Genomic DNA, 24,204 nt, shown 5'->3' on the forward strand with positions numbered 1-24,204 from the left:
GTGACTTCTCGGAGGAACATCGCTATATTCACCAATGACGGTCATCCCGCATGGCTCAGAAGCGTGACTCATTGGTGAACAAAATGCGATGCCATTTATCAGCAGTCGGTGATTCCCAATCAGGGCACCACTCAAAAAACACCCGTTTGTGTTAAGGTGTCTAACAGCATACACATGAAATGGCAATTCCCTGTCCCAGCTGCTGCTAGTCTACGACTAATGGTGCGAGACGAGAAGCAATGTTTACTTGTTTTAGGATGGCAACGGCAGATGTGAAGAGGTTACAACGATGTTGGAGCACAACAAGAGGACCCCCCCCCCCCCCCTTGTGGTGGTCAGACGTGGTTGACTGGAACCTTGGCGACAAATACGCTGTCTCTCGAGTTCCCATGCAGTCGAACTCGAGCACTGTCGCATTCAAGTGCCCCACAAATCTGGATATTGTACGATGACAGACTGGGCAAACGAAGAGCCACAATGAGAACAGTTTTAAATTCTGCCACTTGCTCGTAATGCTGTCTCATATGAGTATGCTGCATCTCCTTGACCTTCACAGCGATGCCTCAAAATCTGAAACTGTTCTCGGCCCTTATCTTCCCTTCCAGGTCTGGTATCAACACCAAATGCGAACAACGCTAGTGCCCTCTGGTGGTCGTCCTACCTGTCCCAGAGAATTGCAACTATAATCATTTACATACCCGCTGATGCTGTCTACATGCACAAAGTTACAATGACATCTGGCCAGATCATCTACTTTTTCACTTTTTTGGCAGGCAGTGTGTATTTTATTTTCTACAGTAGATTTACATAAAAGGATTTGACAAAGTTGACTGGAGCATACTGTTTTAAATTCTTGATTCATCACCGACCAAAAACAAAGAAAGACAGATTATCTAAACCTAAGCTCAAAGTAGACAGCTCTTATAAAAATCGAAGGACGTGAAAAGGGCGGGGGGTTGTTGTTGATAAGAGAGCGAGACCTGGTTGTAGCCTGTCCGAAATGTTATTGAATCTGGACACTGAGCTAGCAGTACAGGAAGCTAAGAGGAGATTTTGAAAAGGAAGTAAAAGAAAGAAAAACTACGAGGTAATATCCATTACAGGCTCCGGCTTTCTTGAGACTGATAAGGACTGAGTGCCTCTGTTTTGTTGGCAGCGTAGGATGCGAGCTCGGTTTGGAAAGATTGTAACTCCTTTTTTTTTTTAACCACTCGCTGCTTGTGCCTTTTAAATAAGAGTGATGCAGTTAGAATTAAGTTCGGTGATATTTGGCGAATTTGATTAGGAAATGATGCGCTAAATGTAGTGGTAGTGTTTTGCAACATGGGCAACAAACACTTGCCAATTGCAGGAATGAAGAAGTTACGAAATACAGGCTTACAACAGCAAGGCTTTCTTCGAGAAGAGCAATATGTTAACATCGGTTATGAATTAAAGTGTTAAGAACTTCTTCCTGATAGTATTTGTCTGGAGTGTAGCCACATATGAAAGTGAAGTGTGGAGGATAAGCAGTACAGACAAGCGCTGCAGAAGAAGGTGAAACTTAGAGGGGTAGACGAGGTAACTACTGAAGCGGTGCAGAATGGAATCAGAGAGTAAAGAAATTTGTGCGCATCTGGACTAACAGAGGCGATCAGTTGGTACGACACATCCTGAGGCATCGAGGGATCTTCATTACGGTAATGGAGGAAAGTTTGGGCGATTCACGGTGAAGAAGATGTGAACTGCAGGGGTTCTACAATTATGAAAAGACTCGCACAGGACAGACCAGTACGAAAGTTGCATCAAACCAATATCTGTAATGAAAACTGCAGCAACATAGAATCCCAATAGCATTTTTCTTACAAATATGTTGCTAGTCCATTACAGCATCCACGCTGGGTGTACGTTTCATGTTTTTGAAAGCTGCAGTACGGTTTGAGAAAAAGTTTACTAAAATGAGACATATAATATATAGTCATGTCGGTAACGCTTTTTCTGGAAATTACTAAGTGCAAAAGTTTGTAGGGGAAAAAACACAAATTAGTGTATGGATGCGGCCCGCCACCAACTGCTCGCCTGTGCCAACCTGTTCATGGGAGAGTAACGGTTGCGCCCAACGTCCACAACTGTTTGTTGTACGTATTTCAATCTCTGTCTTCCCCTACAGTTCTTCTTCCATACAGCTATCTTCTTCTTTGATGGCTTAACACACGTGCTACCATCCTATCACTTCTTCTTGGCAGCATTTTCCACGTGCTCTCCTACTCATTGAGTCTGTGGAGAACTTCCTAATTTGTTATCTTATCAGTCAGCCAAGTCATCTGTGTCCTTCTATAGCACCACATATCGAACGCTTCGATTCTCTTATTTTCCGGCTTTACAAAACTCCGTGATTCGCTTCCGTACGATGCTGTGCTGCAAACATACGAGCATATTCTAAGAAATATTTTTCTCAAATTGACGGTACGTTGGGATTTCTTTTCTGCAAGAATGCCCTCTTTGACTGTGGTAGTCTGTTGGTCTGGTTTTTTTTTAATGTCCTCCTTGTTTCGTCTGTCACGCGTTACGTTGCTTCCAAGATAGCGAAATTCCTTCAGTTCGGCTACTTCGTGGTCCCTAATTTTTATAGTTAATCTCATTTCTGATACTCCTGATTTCTTTAGTTTTTCTTCGCTTTACTCTCAATTCATATTCTGTACCCATTAGACTGTACATTTCATTCAATAGGTCCTGTGATTCTCCTCCAGCTAGGTCCTGTGATTCTCCTTCAGCTTCATTACCATTAGCGGATCCTTTGACCCTGACATTTAACTTTATTCCTGAATCTTTGTTTTATTTTCGTTAGGGTTTCTTCGATGTAAGCATTGAACAGTACATCTACATCTACATCTATACTCCGCGAGCCACCTTACGGTGTGTGGCGGAGGGTACTTATTGTACCACTATCTGATCCCCCCTTCCCTGTTCCATTCACGAATTGTGCGTGGGAAGAACGACTGCTTGTAAGTCTCCGTGTTTGCTCTAATTTCTCGGATCTTTTCGTTGTGATCATTACGCGAGATATATGTGGGCGGTAGTAATATGTTGCCCATCTCTTCCCGGAATGTGCTCTCTCGTAATTTCGATAATAAACCTCTCCGTATTGCGTAACGCCTTTCTTGAAGTGTCCGCCACTGGAGCTTGTTCAGCATCTCCGTAACGCTCTCGCGCTGACTAAATGTCCCCATGACGAATCGCGCTGCTTTTCGCTGGATCATGTCTATCTCTTCTATTAATCCAACCTGGTAAGGGTCCCATACTGATGAGCAATACTCAAGAATCGGACGAACAAGCGTTTTGTAAGCTACTTCTTTCGTCGATGAGTCACATTTTCTTAGAATTCTTCCTATGAATCTCAACCTGGCGCCTGCTTTTCCCACTATTTGTTTTATGTGATCATTCCACTTCAGATCGCTCCGGATAGTAACTCCTAAGTATTTTACGGTCGTTACCGCTTCCAATGATTTACCACCTATGGCATAATCGTACTGGAATGGATTTCTGCCCCTATGTATGCGCATTATATTACATTTATCTACGTTTAGGGAAAGCTGCCAGCTGTCGCACCATGCATTAATCCTCTGCAGGTCCTCCTGGAGTACGTACGAGTCTTCTGATGTTGCTACTTTCTTGTAGACAACCGTGTCATCTGCAAATAGCCTCACGGAGCTACCGATGTTGTCAACTAAGTCATTTATGTATATTGTAAACAATAAAGGTCCTATCACGCTTCCCTGCGGTACTCCCGAAATTACCTCTACATCTGCAGATTTTGAACCGTTAAGAATGACATGTTGTGTTCTTTCTTCTAGGAAATCCTGAATCCAATCACAAACCTGGTCCGATATTCCGTAAGCTCGTATTTTTTTCACTAAACGTAAGTGCGGAACCGTATCAAATGCCTTCCTGAAGTCCAGGAATACGGCATCAATCTGCTCGCCAGTGTCTACGGCACTGTGAATTTCTTGGGCAAATAGGGCGAGCTGAGTTTCACATGATCTCTGTTTGCGGAATCCATGTTGGTTATGATGAAGGAGATTTGTATTATCTAAGAACGTCATAATACGAGAACACAAAACATGTTCCATTATTCTACAACAGATTGACGTAAGCGAAATAGGCCTATAATTATTCGCATCTGATTTATGACCCTTCTTGAAAATGGGAACGACCTGCGCTTTCTTCCAGTCGCTAGGTACTTTACGTTCTTCCAGCGATCTACGATAAATTGCTGATAGAAAGGGGGCAAGTTCTTTAGCATAATCACTGTAGAATCTTAAGGGTATCTCGTCTGGTCCGGATGCTTTTCCGCTACTAAGTGATAGCAGTTGTTTTTCAATTCCGATATCGTTTATTTCAATATTTTCCATTTTGGCGTCCGTGCGACGGCTGAAGTCAGGGACCGTGTTACGATTTTCCGCAGTGAAACAGTTTCGGAACACTGAATTCAGTATTTCTGCCTTTCTTCGGTCGTCCTCTGTTTCGGTGCCATCGTGGTCAACGAGTGACTGAATAGGGGATTTAGATCCGCTTACCGATTTTACATATGACCAAAACTTTTTAGGGTTCTTGTTTAGATTGTTTGCCAATGTTTTATGTTCGAATTCGTTGAATGCTTCTCTCATTGCTCTCTTTACGCTCTTTTTCGCTTCGTTCAGCTTTTCCTTATCAGCTATGATTCGACTACTCTTAAACCTATGATGAAGCTTTCTTTGTTTCCGTAGTACCTTTCGTACATGATTGTTATACCACGGTGGATCTTTCCCCTCGCTTTGGACCTTAGTCGGTACGAACTTATCTAAGGCGTACTGGACGATGTTTCTGAATTTTTTCCATTTTTGTTCCACATCCTCTTCCTCAGAAATGAACGTTTGATGGTGGTCACTCAGATATTCTGCGATTTGTGCCCTATCACTCTTGTTAAGCAAATATATTTTCCTTCCTTTCTTGGCATTTCTTATTACACTTGTAGTCATTGATGCAACCACTGACTTATGATCACTGATACCCTCTTCTACATTCACGGAGTCGAAAAGTTCCGGTCTATTTGTTGCTATGAGGTCTAAAACGTTAGCTTCACGAGTTGGTTCTCTAACTATCTGCTCGAAGTAATTCTCGGACAAGGCAGTCAGGATAATGTCACAAGAGTCTCTGTCCCTGGCTCCAGTTCTGATTGTGTGACTATCCCATTCTATACCTGGTAGATTGAAGTCTCCCCCTATTACAATAGTATGATCACGAAACTTCTTCACGACGTTCTGCAGGTTCTCTCTGAGGCGCTCAACTACTACGGTTGCTGATGCAGGTGGTCTATAGAAGCATCCGACTATCATATCTGACCCACCTTTGATACTTAACTTAACCCAGATTATTTCACATTCGCATTCGCTAATAACTTCACTGGATATTATTGAATTCTTTACTGCTATAAATACTCCTCCACCATTGGCGTTTATCCTATCCTTGCGGTATATATTCCATTCTGTGTCTAGGATTTCGTTACTGTTCACTTCCGGTTTTAACCAACTTTCCGTTCCTAATACTATATGCGCACTATTTCCTTCAATAAGAGATACTAATTCAGGAACCTTGCCCTGGATACTCCTGCAGTTTACCAATATTACGTTAACTTTTCCTGTTTTTGGTCTCTGAGGACGGACGTTCTTTATCAACGATGATAATGTCCTCTCTGGTAAGCCGTCAGGTATTTTATCGTTTCGCCCAAGGGGGGGTCCCTCTAACCTAAAAAACCCCCGTGTGCACGCCACACGTACTCTGCTACCCTAGTAGTAGCTGCTTCCGGTGTGTAGTGCACGCCTGACCTGTCTAGGGGGGCCCTACAGTTCTCCACCCAATAACGGAGGTCGATGAATTTGCAACCATTATAGTCGCAGAGTCGTCTGAGCCTCTGGTTTAGACCCTCCACACGGCTCCAAACCAGAGGACCGCGATCGACTCTGGGCACTATGCTGCAGATATTAAGCTCAGCTTGCACTCCGCGTGCGATGCTGGTTGTCTTCACCAAATCAGCCAGCCGCCGGAAGGAACCAAGGATGGCCTCAGAACCCAAGCGGCAGGCGTCATTCGTTCCGACATGTGCTACTATCTGCAGCCGGTCACACCCAGTGCGTTCAATAGCTGCCGGAAGGGCCTCCTCCACATTACGGACGAGACCCCCCGGCAAGCACACCGAGTGCACACTGGCATTCTTCCCCGACCTACCCGCTATTTTCCTGAGGGGCTCCATAACCCGCCTAACGTTGGAGCTCCCTATAACTAATAGGCCCGCCCTCTGTGACTGTCGGGACCTTGCCGGAGAATCGGCCACTGGCCCAACAGGCGAGGCATCCTGTGGTGGCTCGGAAACGATGTCATCACCACTAGGAAGCACCCCGTACCTGTTGGAAAGGGGTAAGGCAGCTGCCACGCGGCCAGATCCCACCTTCGCCTTTCGGCCAGGCACGCGCGAGCCCACCACTGTCCGCCATTCACCCTGGAGTGATGGCTGACCGGTAAGATGCTCACTGCCGGAAGACGCAGCGACATCAGGGGTTCCATGTGATTCCAAGGCCACCGAAGTAGGCATAGGTCCCACCACAGTTGCCCCAACGCCACTACGAGCCGACGCCTGCGCCTCGAGCTCGATGAGCCTAACAGACAAAGCCTCCACCTGCCCCCGAAGAGTGGCCAATTCTCCTTGCGTCCGCTCACAACAACCACAGTCCCTACACATGACTATGTTTACCCTACTCTATACGGTGACAAATTCCCAAGATAATCTTCTGATGAGCTACTCTGATAATCAAGAAACACTCACTGAAATACGAGACGCGAAAACTACGCTAGGTTTTCCCAGAAAAACTATTTAAAAGCTAAGCGCAGCAAATAAGTACAAAAACGCTTTATACAAACAGTACTCGCTGCTGCTGGTGCTCTCGCTCTGGCTGTCACAAGACAACTGCTGATTCAAGTGACTAGTGGCTAACGGCCGCGAAACAAACAAAAGAGGTTTAATCTACTGTTCCTTAACTAAATAAACACTGTTTTTAGCCTTGTTCCACAATCTATTATTAATGTTATTGCATAACCTAGGTTTCGAGTTATAATCCCTTTTACAAGTACATTACTGATTCCCGAAGACGATAATGCACAGGTAAACATGATGGCAAGGCAAAGATCTCGACTTCTTAAGGTATCGATCCACAGCTTAACGTACAATTATGTCAACGACCATTTTTTAACTATTTACACGCATTGTTACACATTCACCAATTATAGTACAATGACCAGACTAAAGTTATGGCCGGCCGTTGTGACCGAGCGGTTCTAGGCGCTTCAGTCCGGAACCGAGCTGCTGCTACGGTCGGAGGTTCGAATCCTGCCTTGGGCATGGACGTGTGTGATGTCCTTAGGTTAGTTAGGTTTAAGCAGTTCTAAGTTCTAGGGGACTGATGACTTCAGATGTTAAGTCCCATAGAGCTTAGAGCCATTTGAACCATTTGAACTAAAGTTATGCATCAGCCAAGATATTTTTAACTACAGTGGACTGGGGCCCAAAGTTTTGCTTCTATCCTGGGGTTGTGATCTCGTCTAAAATAGGTGAATAATTGATCTGGGTTGCTCGTTTAGTAATAGGTGTGGGGATATACATATCTGTATTTTATTTCTAAAATTTCTAATTGGTTGAGTTTGGCCCCCTTTTCCTCTGTGTGAAGGACTTATACATCTATTATGTATTTGTGGCAACATTCTGCAAAGGCTGAATCAGGCTTCCTCAATCTCCAGCTTCTGTGGTGTTCCTTATGCCTCGTACAGATTGACCTCCCGGTCTGTCCAATGTAGGAAGACTGACACTCACAGCATGTGATTCGCCAAGAATCCACAGTTGATTCAATTAAAATGATTACTGTTTCTTCTTGATCCTTATACACATTGTACACTATCTGTCTTTCCGAGAATGTCGAACATCAGTCCCCATTTTACATCGTGGAACGCTTTTTCTAGGCTGACATATCATATGTGTCTTGATTATCCTCAAATCTTGTTTCCGTTATTAAGCGCGACGTCAAAACTGCCTCCCGCTGTTCTTATCTTTCCTAACGCCGAACTGATCGTCATTTAATAGATCCTCAATTTTCTGTTTCATTCTTCTGTATTTTATTTTTGTCATAAACTTGCGTGCACCTGCTCTTAATCTGACTGTTCGAGAGTTCTCACATTTGTCAGCTCTTTCTATTCTACGGGATTTTCGAAAGTCTAATGTTATCTCTCCAGTCTCAAAGATTCTAAACACCAACCTAAATAATCGTTTGTTTGTCATTTTCCAAATGATTTCAGAAATTCTAATGGAATGTTATCTATGCGTTTCACCAGTTTTGATCGCAAGTGCTCAAAAGTTCTGTTAAATTCCAACTGTAGAACTGTATTCAGTATGTCTCTCGTAGTGGCTTTCAATTTTCTCTTTCCACCTATCCGTTCTCTTCTCTGCGTTTAATAATGGAATTACTCTTGCACTCCTAACATTTACACTTCTGTTTTTAATTTCACTCAATGTTCTTTTGACTTTTTTTAGACACTGAATCTCTCCTTTCGATGCCTTTTATTTCGATTTCTGCACATTTTTCCCGCAGCCATTTCGCTTTAACTTCCCTACATTTTCTATCTGATTCCTATGTGACAGATATGTATTCATCCCCTCTGGTCTTGAAGCATGCACTGATTAGGTTGGGAAGCGTGTCATAAAGCCGTTGTACCTCTCCTGGGACAAGCTGGTCTGCAACTGTTGTAAGCTACCGGTCGAAAGTATTCGATCACGCATAATACAAAGTATATACTTTATTTCAGTGCACAAACATATCACACAAGCTCAACAGATCAATAAAATAAATATTTTCTCTGTCTGTCATTAAGTACAATACAAAATGTTCTGGGTTTTGGTCTCTTGAAAGTCTCCACCCTTTGCACTCTGTGCAGCTGCACAAACTCTTCGCATTCTGGAGATAAGATTTTGTAGTGTTTATGCAAGTACTGCAGTCCAATAAGTCTGCCAATTATTGCACAGATCTTCAACATCAGATGACCTCAGTTTTCTGGCCTACCTGTCGAGATCATCCCATAAGAGTTCAATGGGATTTAAGTCAGGTGAACGACCTAGCCGAATCACGTTCTTCTGTCCCCTACATTTCTCTTTTCTATGGACACAAGAACGTCCATACCTTGGGGCAAGGGAGCGCCGCCCCCTCCCTCGCAGCTCAAGGGAAAGGAAAAGTAGTGTAGTCACGTGTTTTTCTTTCGGAAAGCGATTTAAAATTCGGTATTACGCAGGCTTCTAACAGGGTCGGAACTGGAACTTTTTTACGGCTGCATACATTCATCTTCCAAAATATTAAAAATACTCCCAGATCTAGACCCCGCACGCTCTACAACTATCGTATGATATATATATATATATATATATATATATATATATATATATATATATGTGTGTGTGTGTTGTATTGATACACCCTCTACACAGTTTAGAACGATATTTGAAATCATTGTCTACCTGCAGAACAAACCCCTCGACCAATTTGCCATATGGAACTGCGTTGTTGATATCCTTCCTTCTTTTGTGTTCCACAAATCCACACTAGATCATCGACTGTATCACCCCCAGAACATCCCCACACCACGACCGATCCTCCACCGTGCTTCACCATTACCTTCTTACTTAAAGGCACGTCACTGTTGTTGGTACCCATCAGCGCCCCTCTCCGAAGAACCAAATGCACGACAGAGGCGGTTATTCTTTACATGTTTAGATTTGTCTTATTATCAGGACGGGCATATAATGGAATATTGAAAATGAAATCTCTGTTTTAACCACAAATCAGTATCTGTGACAGTGGCTGTTTGTGTAACTGGTCTTTGATATCCTGGATGCTAGAACTGGGACGGCATTGATGTCTGAACTGATCCCATGCAAATTCTATTGGGGGCAGATCTGGGGCCGTGCCAGCCACGAGAGTACCTCAAGATAATGCAGACAGTTCACAAAGACAGGTGCCATGTGTGGACAAGCATTGTCTTGTTGAAAAATGACACCACGATACTGCCGCATCAGAGGTAATACACAAGGACCGTGGATGTATGTGACGTATCGCTGTGCTGTGACCTGAAGTCATACGCGATTGCTACCCACATTTATGACACCAGCAATAGCACCGCTGTGCCTCCCCAAAGCACTGGAACAATAGGATGTCTCCCACAGCACTGATATACGTGCCGATGGTTGCGATCTGGGGTGCAGACGATCAGCGAGCGGTTCATCGCTGAACACAATGCGACGCTGTGCGTCAGCAGTCTATGCTTCCCGCTCAAGGCACCGCTCCAAACACAGTTGATTTTTCTAACAACTTTCGGGTGTACAGCCAGGCTCCGTCTACATTCTGCCACGATATTTCGGCCCAAAGACGTCCTGCCGTCTTCAGGTGAGTAGACAACTACTGAAGATCACAGGTGCATTCACTGTACTTATGCCGAATCTCGCGCATGCGAAATGTGCAGGCGTCGTTCGGCGCATGCGCGGGACACCTGAGTGGTGTGTGCTCCCCTCGGTGGTGGAAGTGAGAGATGATCTAACCGTTAAGTATGGAATGACCCCGTCGATTCCGCTGTGACTGGATAATGTTAATTATAGGATTCAGATTTTTATCCACTTGAAACCCGTTATCACTATTTATAAGATTATCGGCGAGGCGTATTTCCGCCGATGCAGGAACTGGAGTAAAATGTTTGTTCTGTTGTATTCCACTGAGTGTACCGTGGAAACACAGTGTTCTGCTACTGCTGGTTTTTAACTGTCGCCGAACACGGCTCTACATTTCGTGTTCTGTACGACGCTCCTGGACAGTTCGCGTCGTCTGACCAGCATATGCACCACCACAACCACAGAGAATATTTGTAAACGCCCGCATTTTTCTGTTGTAAGTCGTCTTCAACGGGTCCAACCAGGGACAAGCTCTTCGCTGGTGGGCGGAAGTCAAACTTGATTTTACTTTTCCTAAACAATGTGCGTATTTTAGAAGAGACATTCCTGGCATACGTAAGAAACGCAGTTGACTTATAATCTTAGTACGTTGCATCTTGTTATTATAGCTGTGCATGGCCTTCCTTATTTGGCGCAGAGTGCAGCCATTCTCTCTAGAAACCCACACACACACATATATATCCATACATTCGGCGTCTAGCTGGCATCACCTCGCACAAGCTGCCAGTGTTGTCAGAACGCACGTAATACTGTGACGTATGTACTGTGATGGAAGATGGTGTGGGTAGTAGGTGTTATTTGCTGCACGATGAGAGCTATTTCAAAATCTGATATTTTGGAGGAGTCAGGTCACGAAAAGGACGTCTTCAGCGGTAGGTCGAGGACACAGGGAGTTTGTCTGTAGCGGTACATCAACAGTGCATATAGAGACGGTGTGTTCAGTATTTTGGTAAGGGGTCTGGATTTGTACTTGTGAGAGTGGTCACAGGTATTGCAGGTAGGTGGGGCATTATTTGCGAGAGTGCCGCTGCTCGCAGTGAGGGCAGGTTGGTGGGGTTTTGCACTTTTTGGTCATGTGGTCATTGACATTGATAGGCTTGTGCATCTGTTCTAGATGCTTCGACAGGATGTTCCCAGCGGTAAGTGAAGGCCCCATTTCTTTATAAATTTGTCAATGGCGTCGGAGGGTTCTGGAACACTCTACTAAATAGAGAGGTCCATGTTCACTACTTATGCGTAGCGCCCTGCAGAAATATTAGATCTATAGGTGTTCTTCTGGCGTTTTTTCTCGAAATTCAAGGCTTTATTATGAGAAAGTTGCTAAAAATTTACGATTCATAGTATTGACTGTCGCTGGCATTACTTTCGCTCATCTTTCGGACAGCATGCGAATTGGGTATTTTGAGGAGATCTGTGTACTGATGGAATTTTCCGCTTGTTCGTATGACCGGAAGTGCTTGTGAGATAGGCCGTGTCTCACTGATAGAAAAATGTGGTAGTCAGGGGGAGCAATGTCTGAGGAATACGGCCGACGAGGGAGGACTTACTAGTCTATCGCTGTATTGTGGGCCTTTGTCTTTCAGTGCTCGGCTCAAACGCTTCAACTGCTTTCGATAACGATTTCCTGTGTGTTCGTCATTTTAAGTAGCTTCGATAACTTTATCTCTTCAACCCCCATACTGGTCTAGGACGTCAAAATAATTGTTAAAGCGTTGAAACCATGCTCTGGACATTGTTTCATTAACAGGTGCCTCACCATAGGTCTCACCCAGGAGTTTGTCAGCCTCAGCCATATAATTCTTTATGTTAAATCAAAAAATTGAAACTTCCCGCAAATGACGAGTAAGGTGACATATTCAATCGAGAATACGAACAACTTTGTGATACAGTCACAAGTCGACTAACATTTTGATGGCGTTATGTTTAAAAACGCCCAAGGTTACTGCATGATAGCTACGACCTACCAACTGCACCGCCACCTGCTGCTACTGCCATCTGCAGCAAAACGGCGGAAGCAAAGTTGTAGACCTAATAATTCCTAGTGCTGGTTCGATATACACAATTGGTTAAACGTACGAACACACGAGTTTACTAGAAGGAGAACGTGTTTCCCCCCTCAAGTAATTCGCTAGAATGAAGTTGACAAGTTCTCACTAAGAAAGTAAGAAAAAGTAGCAATAGCTTCCAAAATTGCAATGAATGCGTCACTCGAAGATGTAAGGAGCTTTTGCTGTCTGTTAGAATGGCTACAGCTGCGTAGGATCACGACACCCTGGCCGCAGAGACTTCTCAGGCGGGTATCACACTATCATATTTCTTTGTCAAAGTTGATATGTCAAATATTTAGTCAAAGAAATTTGATGGTGTAATAGGGAACTTTGTCAAATCTCGCCTGTCGTCAAATAAATATGATCAAATCGAAGGCCTCGCTGTAGATCTGCTAATAAAAGTCGCTTGTCTTCTGTTCACTGCAATGTGAAATTTTACCACTTGGAGCGCTAGCATCGCTGCAGCGTTCTGTCACCAGTAGTGTGTTTGTAAACATGGCTGCGAAGTTTAATTCGTGTGTGCTGACAACTACAAAATTAATAGAAATGTACGAAACTGATCAGGCGCTTTACAATATAAGGCACCCTGAATACTAGAATAGAATAAGGAGACTAGAGAGCTACAAAAAATTGCGGACGTCATTAGCCATGACATGCGGCCCGGCCCGGGTGGACGTCAGAAGTAATAAAAAAAGAAAATTAATGGCCTCTGCTCAAGCCAATCTCACGAGAGAGCAAAAGTACATATCGACATACTTAATACACACAGACATGATGGTTCATTGATCGTGACCGGGCCAAATATCTCACGAAATAAGCATAAAACGAAAAAACTACAAAGAACGAAACTGGAACTACAAAGAATGAAACTTGTCTAGCTTGAAGGGGGAAACTAGATGGCGCTATGGTTGGCCCGCTAGATGGCGCTGCCATAGGACAAACGGATATCAACTGCGTTTTTTAAAATAGGAACCCCATTTTTATTACATATTCGTGAAGTATGTAAAGAAATATGAATTTTTTAGTTGTACCACTTTTTTCGCTTTGTGATAGATGGCGCTGTAATAGTCACAAACATATGGCTCACAATTTTAGACGAACAGTTGGTAACAGGTAGGTTTTTTAAATTAAAATACAGAACGTAGGTACGTTTGAACATTTTATTTCGGTTGTTCCAATGTGATACATGTACCTTTGTGAACTTATCATTTCTGAGAACGCATGCTGTTACAGCGCGATTACCTGTAAATACGACATCAATGCAATAAATGCTCAAAATGATGTCCGTCAACCTCAATGCATTTGGCAATACGTGTAACGACATTCCTCTCAACAGCGAGTAGTTCGCCTTCCACAATGTTCGCACATGCACTGACAATGCGCTGACGCATGTTGTCAGGCGTTGTCGGTGGTTCACGATAGCAAATATCCTTCAACTTTCCCCACAGAAAGAAATCCGGGGCCGTCAGATCCGGTGAACGTGCGGGCCATGGTATGGTGTTTCGACGACCAATCCACCTGTCATGAAATATGCTATTCAATACCGCTTCAACGACACGCGAGCTGAGTGCCGGAAATCCATCATGTTGGAAGTACATCGCCATTCTGTCATGGAGTGTAACATCTTGTAGTAACATTGGTAGAACATTACGTAGGAAATCAGCATACATTGCACCATTTACAACTACATCTAGCACTACATCCATACTCCGCAAGCCACCTGACGGTGTGTGGCGGAGGGTACCTCTAGTATCTCTATCAGTTCTCCCTTCTATTCCAGTCTCGTATTGTTCGTGGAAAGAAGAATTGTCGGTATGCTTCTGTGTGGGCTCTAATCTGTCTGATTTTATCCTCATGGTCTCTTCGCGAGATATACGTAGGAGGGAGGAATATACTGCTTGACTCCTCGGGCCGGCCGCGGTGGACTAGTGGTTCTAGGCGCGCAGTCCGGAACCGCGGGACTGCTACGGTCGCAGGTTCGAATCCTGCCTCGGGCATGGATGTGTGTGATGTCTTTAGGTTAGTTAGGTTTAAGTAGTTCTAAGTTCTAGAGGACTGATGACCACGGAAGTTAAGTCCCATAGTGCTCAGAGCCATTTGAACCATTTTGACTCCTCGGTGAAGGTATGTTCTCGAAACTTCAACAAAAGCTCGAACCGAGCTACTGAGCGTCTCTCCTGCAGAGTCTTCCACTGGAGTTTACCTATCATCTCCGTAATGCTTTCGTGATTACTAAATGATCCTGTAACGAAACGCGCTGCTCTCCGTTGGATCTTCTCTATCTCTTCTATCAACTCTATCTGGTACGGATCCCACACTGCTCAGCAGTATTCAAGCAGTGGGCGAACAAACGTTCTGTAACCTACTTCCTTTGATTTCGGATTGCATTTCCTTAGGAAAGCATCTGCTTTACCGGCGATCAACTTTATATGTTCATTCCATTTTAAATCACTCCTAATGCGTACTCCCAGATAATTTATGGAATTAACTGCTTATAGTTGCTGACCTGCTATATTGTAGCTAAATGATAAGGGATCTTTCTTTCTATGTATTCGCAGCACATTACACTTGTCTACATTGAGATTGAATTGCCATTCCCTGCACCGTGCGTCAATTCGCTGCAGATCCTCCTGCATTTCAGTACAATTTTCCATTGTTACAACCTCTCGATATACCACAGCATCATCAGCAAAAAGCCTCAGTGAACTTCCGATGTCATCCACAAGGTCATTTCTGTATATTGTGAATAGCAACGGTCCTACGACACTCCCCTGCGGCACACCTGAAATCAATCTTACTTCTGAAGACTTCTCTCCATTGAGAATGACATGCTGCGTTCCGTTATCTAGGAACTCTTCAATCCAGTCACACAATTGGTCTGATAGTCCATATGCTCTTACTTTGTTCATTAAACGACTGTGGGCAACTGTATCGAACGCCTTGCGGAAGTCAAGAAACACGGCATCTACCTGGGAACCCGTGTCTATGGCCCTCTGAGTCTCGTGGACGAATACCGCGAGCTGGGTTTCACACGACCGTCTTTTTCGAAACCCATGCTGATTTCTACAGAGTGGACTTCTAGTCTCCAGAAAAGTCATTATAGTCGAACATAATACGTGTTCCAAAATTCTACAACTGATCGACATTAGAGATATAGGTCTATAGTTCTCCACATCTGTTCGACGTCCCTTCTTGAAAACGGGGATGACCTGTGCCCTTTTCCAATCCCTTGGAACGCTACGCTCTTCTAGAGACCTACGGATGTTCCACTTGTCGCAGCCATCGTGGGTTTTACGTTGGCCAATAGTGCATATTATGCCGGTTTACGTTACCACTATTGGTGAATGACGCTATGTCGCTAAATAGAACTCGTGCAAAAAAATCTGTCATCGTCCCGTAATTTCTCTTGTGCCCAGTGGCAGAACTGTACACGACGTTCAAAGTCGTCGCCATGCAATTCCTGGTGCATAGAAATCTGGTACGGGGTGCAATGAATGTTGATGTAACATTCTCAACACCTATGTTTTTGAGATTCCCCATTCTCGCGCAATTTGTCTGCTGCTGATGTGCGCATTAGCCGCGACAACAGCCAAAACACCTACTTGGGCATCATCATTTGTTGCAGGTCGTGGTTGACGTTTCACATGTGGCTGAACACTTCCTGTTTCCTTAAATAACGTAACCATGCGGCGAACGGTCCGGACACTTGAATGATGTCGTCCAGGACACCGAGCACCATACACAGCACACGCCCGTTGGGCATTTTGATCACAATAGCCATACACCAACACGATATCGACCTTTTCCGCAATTGATAAACGGTCCATTTTAACACGGGTAATGTATCACGAAGCAAATACCGTCCGCACTGGCAGAATGTTACGTGATACGACGTACTTATACGTTTGTAATTATTACAGCGCCATCTATCACAAAGCGAAAAAAGTGGTCCAAATAAAACATTCTTATTTCTTCATGTACGACACGAATATGTAATAAGAAATGAGGTTCCCTATTTAAAAAAACGCAGTTGATATCCGTTTGACTCATGGCAGCGCCATCTAGCGAGCTAACGATAGCACCATCTGGTTTCCCCCTTCAAGTTAGACGAGTTTCGTTCTTTGTAGTTTTTTCGTTTGATGCTTATTTCGTGAGATATTTGGCCCAGTCACTATCAATGGACCACCCTGTATCAGCTCTCCAGTCTTCTTAAAGTATTTTTGTACTGAGGATACCTCACATTGTAAAGCGCTCAATCAGCTTCATACATTTCTATTAATTTTATAGTTGTGGGACAGAAAATGTAATTATTATTTTGATCTACAATAAAAATAGTTTTTAATGCGCGTAAAGTGCATTGTACATTTATTTCCTTTCAGATATTGGTCGTTTAGTGCTTTAAAATTGCTTCACACGTTTCAGCTATTATTTTAGTTAATGTACGCTGTGGTATTCGAGTACTGTACTGTACGCTAGAGTAACTCCCTCCTGCAGCAAGAAATCGGAGTGTTACTGTGAACCTGTATTCTGCAGATATGGCAATTCTTACGTGAGCGTTGTGCATTGTGATACGAGGAGACACTTCACTGAGCAAATACTGAATTGTATACTCATCCATTCTTAAGTAATTTATGTCCGATTTGACGTCGTCCACTAGAAACTTACGTAACAAACTTTGTTAATGCTTTTATCGTCGTAAAACCCACGTCTTCACCAAGGTACGTTTCTTTTTTTTCCCCCACTTCTCTTCTAAATGCGCCCGCAGCGCAATTGTGATACGTGCAACTGCTGCGCATAATAAATTGTTGTTGTCAGCCATCTTGAACATTGACGAAAAATATGAAGACAGTGTAATAACCCTTTACAGTGCCACGTCAAAGAAATACAGGGTGTTACAAAAAGGTACGGCCAAACTTTTAGGAAACATTCCTCACACCAAATAAAGAAAAGATATTATGTGGACATGTGTCCAGAAACGCTTAATTTCCATGTTAGAGCTCATTTTAGTTTCGCCAGTATGTACTGTACTTCCTCGATTCACCGCCAGTTGGCCCAATTGAAGGAAAGTAATGTTGACTTCGGTGCTTGTGGTGACATGCGACTCATTGCTCTACAGTACTAGCATCAAGCGCATCAGTACGTAGCATCAACAGGTTAGCGTTCATCACGAACGTGGTTTTGCAGTCAGTGCAATGTTTACAAATGCGGAGTTGGCAGATGCCCATTCGATGTATGGATTAGCACGGGGCAATAGCCGTGGCGCGGTACGTTTGTATCGAGACAGATTTCCAGAACGAAGGTGTCCCGACAGGAAGACGTTCGAAGCAATTGATCGGCGTTTAGGGAGCAAGGAACATTGCAGCCTATGACTCGCGACTGGGGAAGACTTAGAACGACGAGGACACCTGCAATGGACGAGGCAATTCTTCGTGCAGTTGACAATAACCCTAATGTCAGCGTCAGAGAAGTTGCTGCTGTACAAGGTAACGTTGACCACGTCACTGTATGGAGAGTGCTACGGGAGAACCAGTTGTTTCCGTACCATGTACAGCGTGTGCACGCACTATCAGTAGCTGATTGGCCTCCACGGGTACACTTGTGCGAATGGTTCATCCAACAATGTGTCAATCCTCATTTCAGTGCAAATGTTCTCTTTACGGATGAGGCTTCGTTCCAACGTGATCAAATTGTAAATTTTCACAATCAACGTGTGTGGGCTGACGAGAATCCGCACGCAATTGTGCAATCACGTCATCAACACAGATTTTCTGTGAACGTTTGGGCAGGCATTGTTGGTGATGTCTTGATTGGGTCCCACGTTCTTCGACCTACGCTCAATGGAGCACGTTATCATGATTTCATACGGGATACTCTACCTGTGCTGCTAGAACATGTGCCTTTACAAGTACGACACAACATGTGGTTCATGCACGATGGAGCTCCTGCACATTTCAGTCGAAGTGTTCGTACGCTTCTCAACAACAGATTCGGTGAGCGATGGATTGGTAGAGGCGGACCAATTCCATGACCTCCACGCTCTCCTGACCTCAACCCTCTTGACTTTCATTTATGGGGGCATTTGAAAGCTCTTGTCTACGCAACCCCGGTACCAAATGTACAGACTCATCGTGCTCGTATTGTGGACGGCTGTGATACAATACGCCATTCTCCAGGGCTGCATCAGCGCATCAGGGATTCCATGCGACAGAGGGTGGATGCATGTACCCCCGCTAACGGAGTATATTTTTAACATTTCCTGTAACGAAGTGTTTGAAGTCACGCTGGTACATTCTGTTGCTGTATGTTTCCATTCCACGATTAATGTGATTTGAAGAGCAGTAATAAAATGAGCTCTAACATGGAAAGTAAGCGTTTCCGGACACATGTCCACATAACATATTTGCTTTCGTTGTGTGTGAGGAATGTTTCCTGAAAGTTTGGCCGTACCTTTTTGTAACATCCTGTATAATAGTGTGGCACCGGCCTAGCAGCTAGTGCGCGACCGAGTTGCCCTTCTTCGGACTTGACGGCTGTTAGCCGTTCGCAGCTTTGACGGCGGTCGGCGGCGAGCCAGTCAGAAGTGTGTTCTGCAGCCGCGGCCGCGGCCGGTACTCACGTGAAGTATTCCTCGGCGGGAGGGCGGCGGTTGGCGCGCTCCGCTAGCCCCGATATGTTGGCGGCGGCCGCCTCGCTGGCGTTGTAGCACCGCTGCCGGAAGTACGTGCCGTTGAGCGCCGCGCACGAGTCCGCCTCCTCGTACGAGTAGCACGCTGCGGACAGGCGGGAGAGACGCGTCAGAGAAAGTAAAAGAACTCACAGCAGGCGCCGCAACAGGGGCCCAGCAGCAGTGGCACGCCGGTGCGAACACCTCGTCGCCGCCTCCACCACGCGGAATAGTCTCGTGTGGCTGAAATATACTGCAGTAGATATAACGTACACAGTTACACCCCAATGTCGCTGACGTCCGCCTGTTGCAGGATCATAGAGCAAACACCAAGCTCACACATTATAGAGTTTCCAGAAGAAAACAAGCATTTCTGAAAGATCGGAACGTATTCATTAAAAAGAAAACTACTCTTGTGAAGCATAATTTGCTTTATTTATCTATGACTAGCTGTACCTGGCCACCCGTTGCTGTAGCTCACTCTGACTGAATGGAAAATAGCTATATACACTACTGGCCATTAAAATAGCTACACCACAAAGATGACGTGCTACAGACGCGAAATTTAACCGACAGGAAGAAGATCCTGTGATATGCAAATGATTAGCTTTTCAGAGCATTCACACAAGGTTAGCGCCGGTGGCGACACCTACAACGCGCTCACATGAGGAAAGTTTCCAACCGATTTCTCATACACAAACAGCAGTTGACCGGCGTTGCCTGGTGAAACGTTGCTGCGATGCCTCGTGTAAGGATGAGAAATGCGTACCATCACGTTTCCGACTTTGGTAAAGATTGAATTGTAGCCTATCGCGTTTACGGTTTATCGTATCACGACATTGCTCCTCGCGTTAGCAGAATATGGAATCGGTGGGTTCAGGATGGTAATACGGAACGCCGTGCTGGATCCCAACGGCCTCGTATCACTAGCAGTCGAGATGACAGGCATCTTATCCACGTGGCTGTAACGGATTGTGCAGCCACGTCTCAATCCCTGACTCAACAGATGGGGACGTTTGCAAGACAACAACCATCTGCACGAACAGTTCGACGACGTTTGCAGCAGCATTGACTATCAGCTCGGAGACCGTGGCTGCGGTTACCCTTGACGCCGCATCACATACAGGAGCGCTTGCTACCGTGTACTCAACGACGAACCTGGGTGCACGAATGGCAAAACGTCAGTTTTTCGGATGAATCCAGCTTCTGTTTACAGCATCATGATCGTCGCATCCGTGTTTGGCGACATCGCGGTGAACGCACATTGGAAGCGTGTATTCGTCATCGCCGTACTGGCGTATCACCTGGCGTGATGGTATGGGGTGCCATTGGTCTCTTGTCACCTCTTGTTCGCATTGACGGCTCTTTCAACAGATTTCAGATGTGTTCCATGGCTTTGCCCATCATTCGATCCCTGCGAAACCCTACATTTCAGCAGGATAATGCACGACACATGTTGCAGGTCCTGTACGGGCCTTTTTGGGTACAGAAACTGTTCGACTGCTGCCCTGGCTAGCACATTCTCCAGATGTCTCACCAATTGAAAACGTCTGGTCAATGGTGGACGAGCAACTGGCTCGTCTGAATACGCCAGTCACTACTCTTGATGAACTGTGGTGTCGTGTTGAAGGTGCATGGGCAGCTGTACCTTTACACGCCATCCAAGCTCTGTTTGTCTCAATGCCCAGGCGTATCATGGCAGTTATTGCGGCCAGAGGTGATTGTTCTGGGTACTGATTTCTCAGGATCTATGAACCCAAATTGCGTGAAAATGTAATCACATGTCAGTTCTAGTGTAATATATTTCTCCATTTCTGCACATCTTCTTGGTGTAATGTTTATGTGTGTGTGTGTGTGTGTGTGTGTGTGTGTGTGTGTGTGTGTGTGTGTGCGTGTGTGGGAAGAGGCTATACATCCTAATCTGGCCCCCTCCCCTCCCCATAAACAGAGTTCTGTGTACGCTTGTTATTAGTATAATTGCCTTTCAATGTCCTGTGTTGTGTACTGGAATTTACGACGCGCTCTACACATGAGACGAGATCATTATTGAAGTAACGACAGATGTGTTGTGGCTTAAACTGTTTTAACCCTAATCCGTGAAGATAGTCCGTGAGTGGAACCGGTCGATATTTTGGATGTAAATAAAAAAGCAGCTAATGGTCAAATATGCGTTTTATACAAGTGCCTAACTTAAGTTCCAGCCATTGTATCTTGCATAGGTAAGCACTCGTGATAAAGAAGATGCCACCAAATCTAAAACTGGTTCTGGACGAGGCAGTGAAAATCATCATTACGTCAAATCACACTCTCTTCACCGCTGATTGTTTTCAATACTGTTTGAAGACTATGGGAGCAAACAAAACATCCCTGCTCCACACCGCTGAGTAGTCAGCGTGACAGACTGTCAATCCTAAGGGCCCGGGTTCGATTCCCGGCTGGATCGGAAATTTTCTCCGCTCAGGGACTGGGTGTTGTGTTGTCCTAATCATCATCATTTCATCCCCATCGACGCGCAGGTCGCCGAAGTGGCGTCAAATCGAAAGACCTGCACCAGGCGAACGGTCTACCCGACGGGAGGCCCTAGCCGCACGACATTTCCATTTCCATATGGTTATCTAAGAGTACGACCTAACAGCTAATACGTCCAACCCCATCTTACTTGCACCCTCTGCCAGATCTACCTTCTTCTCAGATTAGCCCCCATTGATATTAATAGTTCCCCATCTTGTTACCATTCGTTTGCCGAGTCGTATTTTAGGAGTCCCTGGTTTGTCAATTAGAGGTGGGACTCCGTCACCTCCAAAGGTCAGGGGCATTTTGCTCTTATTGTTGCCAGCATCATATTTAAAGTACCAGGGAAGCAGGTTGCTAGCCTTACTTGCCCCGGGTCCCATTGAGTTTTACCCCTAACGGTTGAGGGACTAGCCGGTGGATTTGGTAGTCTTTGCCGTCTGAGCACAAAGGTGACCACGACTCAGAATATGTCCCAGATGCCTAGCCCTATTCCAAAGTAACTGGTATCCCGACTGTCAGGACCACTTACTTGGCCACTCATACTTTGCCCGTGGTTCATGAACTAGGACATGACAACAGGAACCCACATCATGAACCACATTTAGTACGCAATGTACTAATAAAAATGAATTACAAGTTATCAAGGTACTGTTGTGTTGGCAGAAGAGCCAACGCGGTGTTACTAGAGGAGGCCTAAATACACGCGTTTTTGCTCACGCAGGCTGGCGTGAGGAGGGAAGGACTATACTGACGTGAGGTCTGGAACATGACAAGGAATTAGAATTCAGAAAGCGGACGTGATTAGTTTGATACTTAACTTTAATCCATTAATGATGAATGTCGCTCTTGACGGTACATGATTCTCAATATCAATAGTAACTGAATATGGCGCCTTGCTAGGTCGTAGCAAATGAGGTAGCTGAAGGCTATGCTAAAGTATCGTCTCTGCAAATGAGAGCGTATGTAGACAGTGAACCATCGATAGCAAAGTCGGCTGTACAGCTGGGACTTTTTCTAATTTTTTTATTTTATATATATATATAGTGTGTATTGTGGACTGAAGAGATCATCCTTGATGACTTATTCTTCTAGGATGGGATGTAAGGATAAAAGGAAAACACTTTATTTATTACACATTCAGTTAGGCTTGGGCACGCAATGGGTCCTTTAGCCTGCTGTCTTTGGTGATGTCTATCTCCTGTGGAGGGTGAAATGTGTCGAGGCTGTTATGTGTGACTGCTTCCTCGTGTTATGATAGATTGCCTATGGAGGGTGAAACGTTATTGACTTCGGTACTCGATACTTGTGCCATCTTGCATGGTTTACCGTTCCTACCGATTCTAATTGTCGAACTTCGTCCCTAAGGGCATCGATTTTGTCAAAAACTCGTAGAGCCTTGTCATGGACCTTCTCTTGTATAGTGGTCTCGTGGAGTGCGGTGCGGATGTCGACGTTTCTTGCCCACCATGGAGCTCCTGTGATCCATCGATAGCAAATGTTTTGCAGCGCTTGGAGTTTGTTGTAGTTGGAGACGCACGTAGTTCCCCACGAGGTGGAGCCATACAACATTGTGGGTTCCACCGTTGCCTTATACAATCGGAGTTTAGTCTTAGGGGGGAGATCCTTACTCTTCAGGAGTGGAATCAATGACCTGGCCATCTTCTGGGCTGCCGTCAATATGCTGCGTAAAGAGTAATTCTTTGTCAAGGTAGACACCGAGATACTTCACTCCCGGCGACCATGGGATAAATTGATCAGCTATTTGGAGTCTGTCGTTCAGAACTAGTTTCCCCCGTGTGAACAGAACGGCTGCCGTCTTCGTCGGGTTGATCGTTATCTTATTTTGTAGCGCCCAGCGTTCCACTGCAGCAAGTTGCCGTTGCATCCTAGCGATTAGCTGGTCCAAGTGTTGTCCAGTTGTCAGAAAGGCCGTATCGTCCGCATAAAAAATCGCCGTACAAGGGGGACTGTTGGGATGTCATTTATATATAAGTTGAAAAGCAGAGGCGAAATGACAGAGCCCTGCGGAATTCCTGCGGAGATCAATTTCATTTCGGAGTTTTTATCGTCGACTCGGACATACAGTTTCCTGTCCTGCAGAAAGCTGTCTATGAGTCCAATGTAACAATCCGCAATAGGGGTAGTGCGATGCAGTTTGACGATAAGGTTGGGCCGCCACACCTTATCGTAAGCTTTTTCGATGTCAAGGAAGACACCAATCGTGAAGTGCTGCTTGTTGTATCCTTGTTGTATCCGTTCGGTGATCCGTAGAAGTTGAAGTTCGGCAGATAACGTTTTATAGGCTCAATCCTTAATTTTATACCTTTAACTTCTGTTTGTTTTAATGTTTCTAGTTTACTTGTCCTCGAAACCGAATTGTTCGGGTCGTATAAAATCATGCGCTGTAAGCGTGTCACGGAGCCTCT

General features: G+C 44.9%; 1 protein-coding gene across 1 annotated transcript in view; it reads right to left on the reverse strand.

The window, feature by feature from the left end:
• LOC124805414 (sodium- and chloride-dependent glycine transporter 1-like) overlaps window positions 1-19,785 on the reverse strand; it is a 224,514-nt gene extending 204,729 nt beyond the window's left edge. The window contains exons 1-2 of the mRNA XM_047265976.1: window positions 19,746-19,785; window positions 19,217-19,370 (exon numbers count right to left, since the gene is read on the reverse strand). Coding sequence (XP_047121932.1) covers window positions 19,217-19,370; window positions 19,746-19,785 — 194 coding nt within the window. The remainder of the gene's footprint in view (window positions 1-19,216; window positions 19,371-19,745) is intronic.
• Between the last annotated feature and the right edge of the window lie 4,419 nt (window positions 19,786-24,204).

This window comes from Schistocerca piceifrons, chromosome 7 (genome assembly GCF_021461385.2).
Source record: "Schistocerca piceifrons isolate TAMUIC-IGC-003096 chromosome 7, iqSchPice1.1, whole genome shotgun sequence".
In the NCBI taxonomy this organism is placed as follows: Eukaryota; Metazoa; Arthropoda; class Insecta; order Orthoptera; family Acrididae; genus Schistocerca; species Schistocerca piceifrons.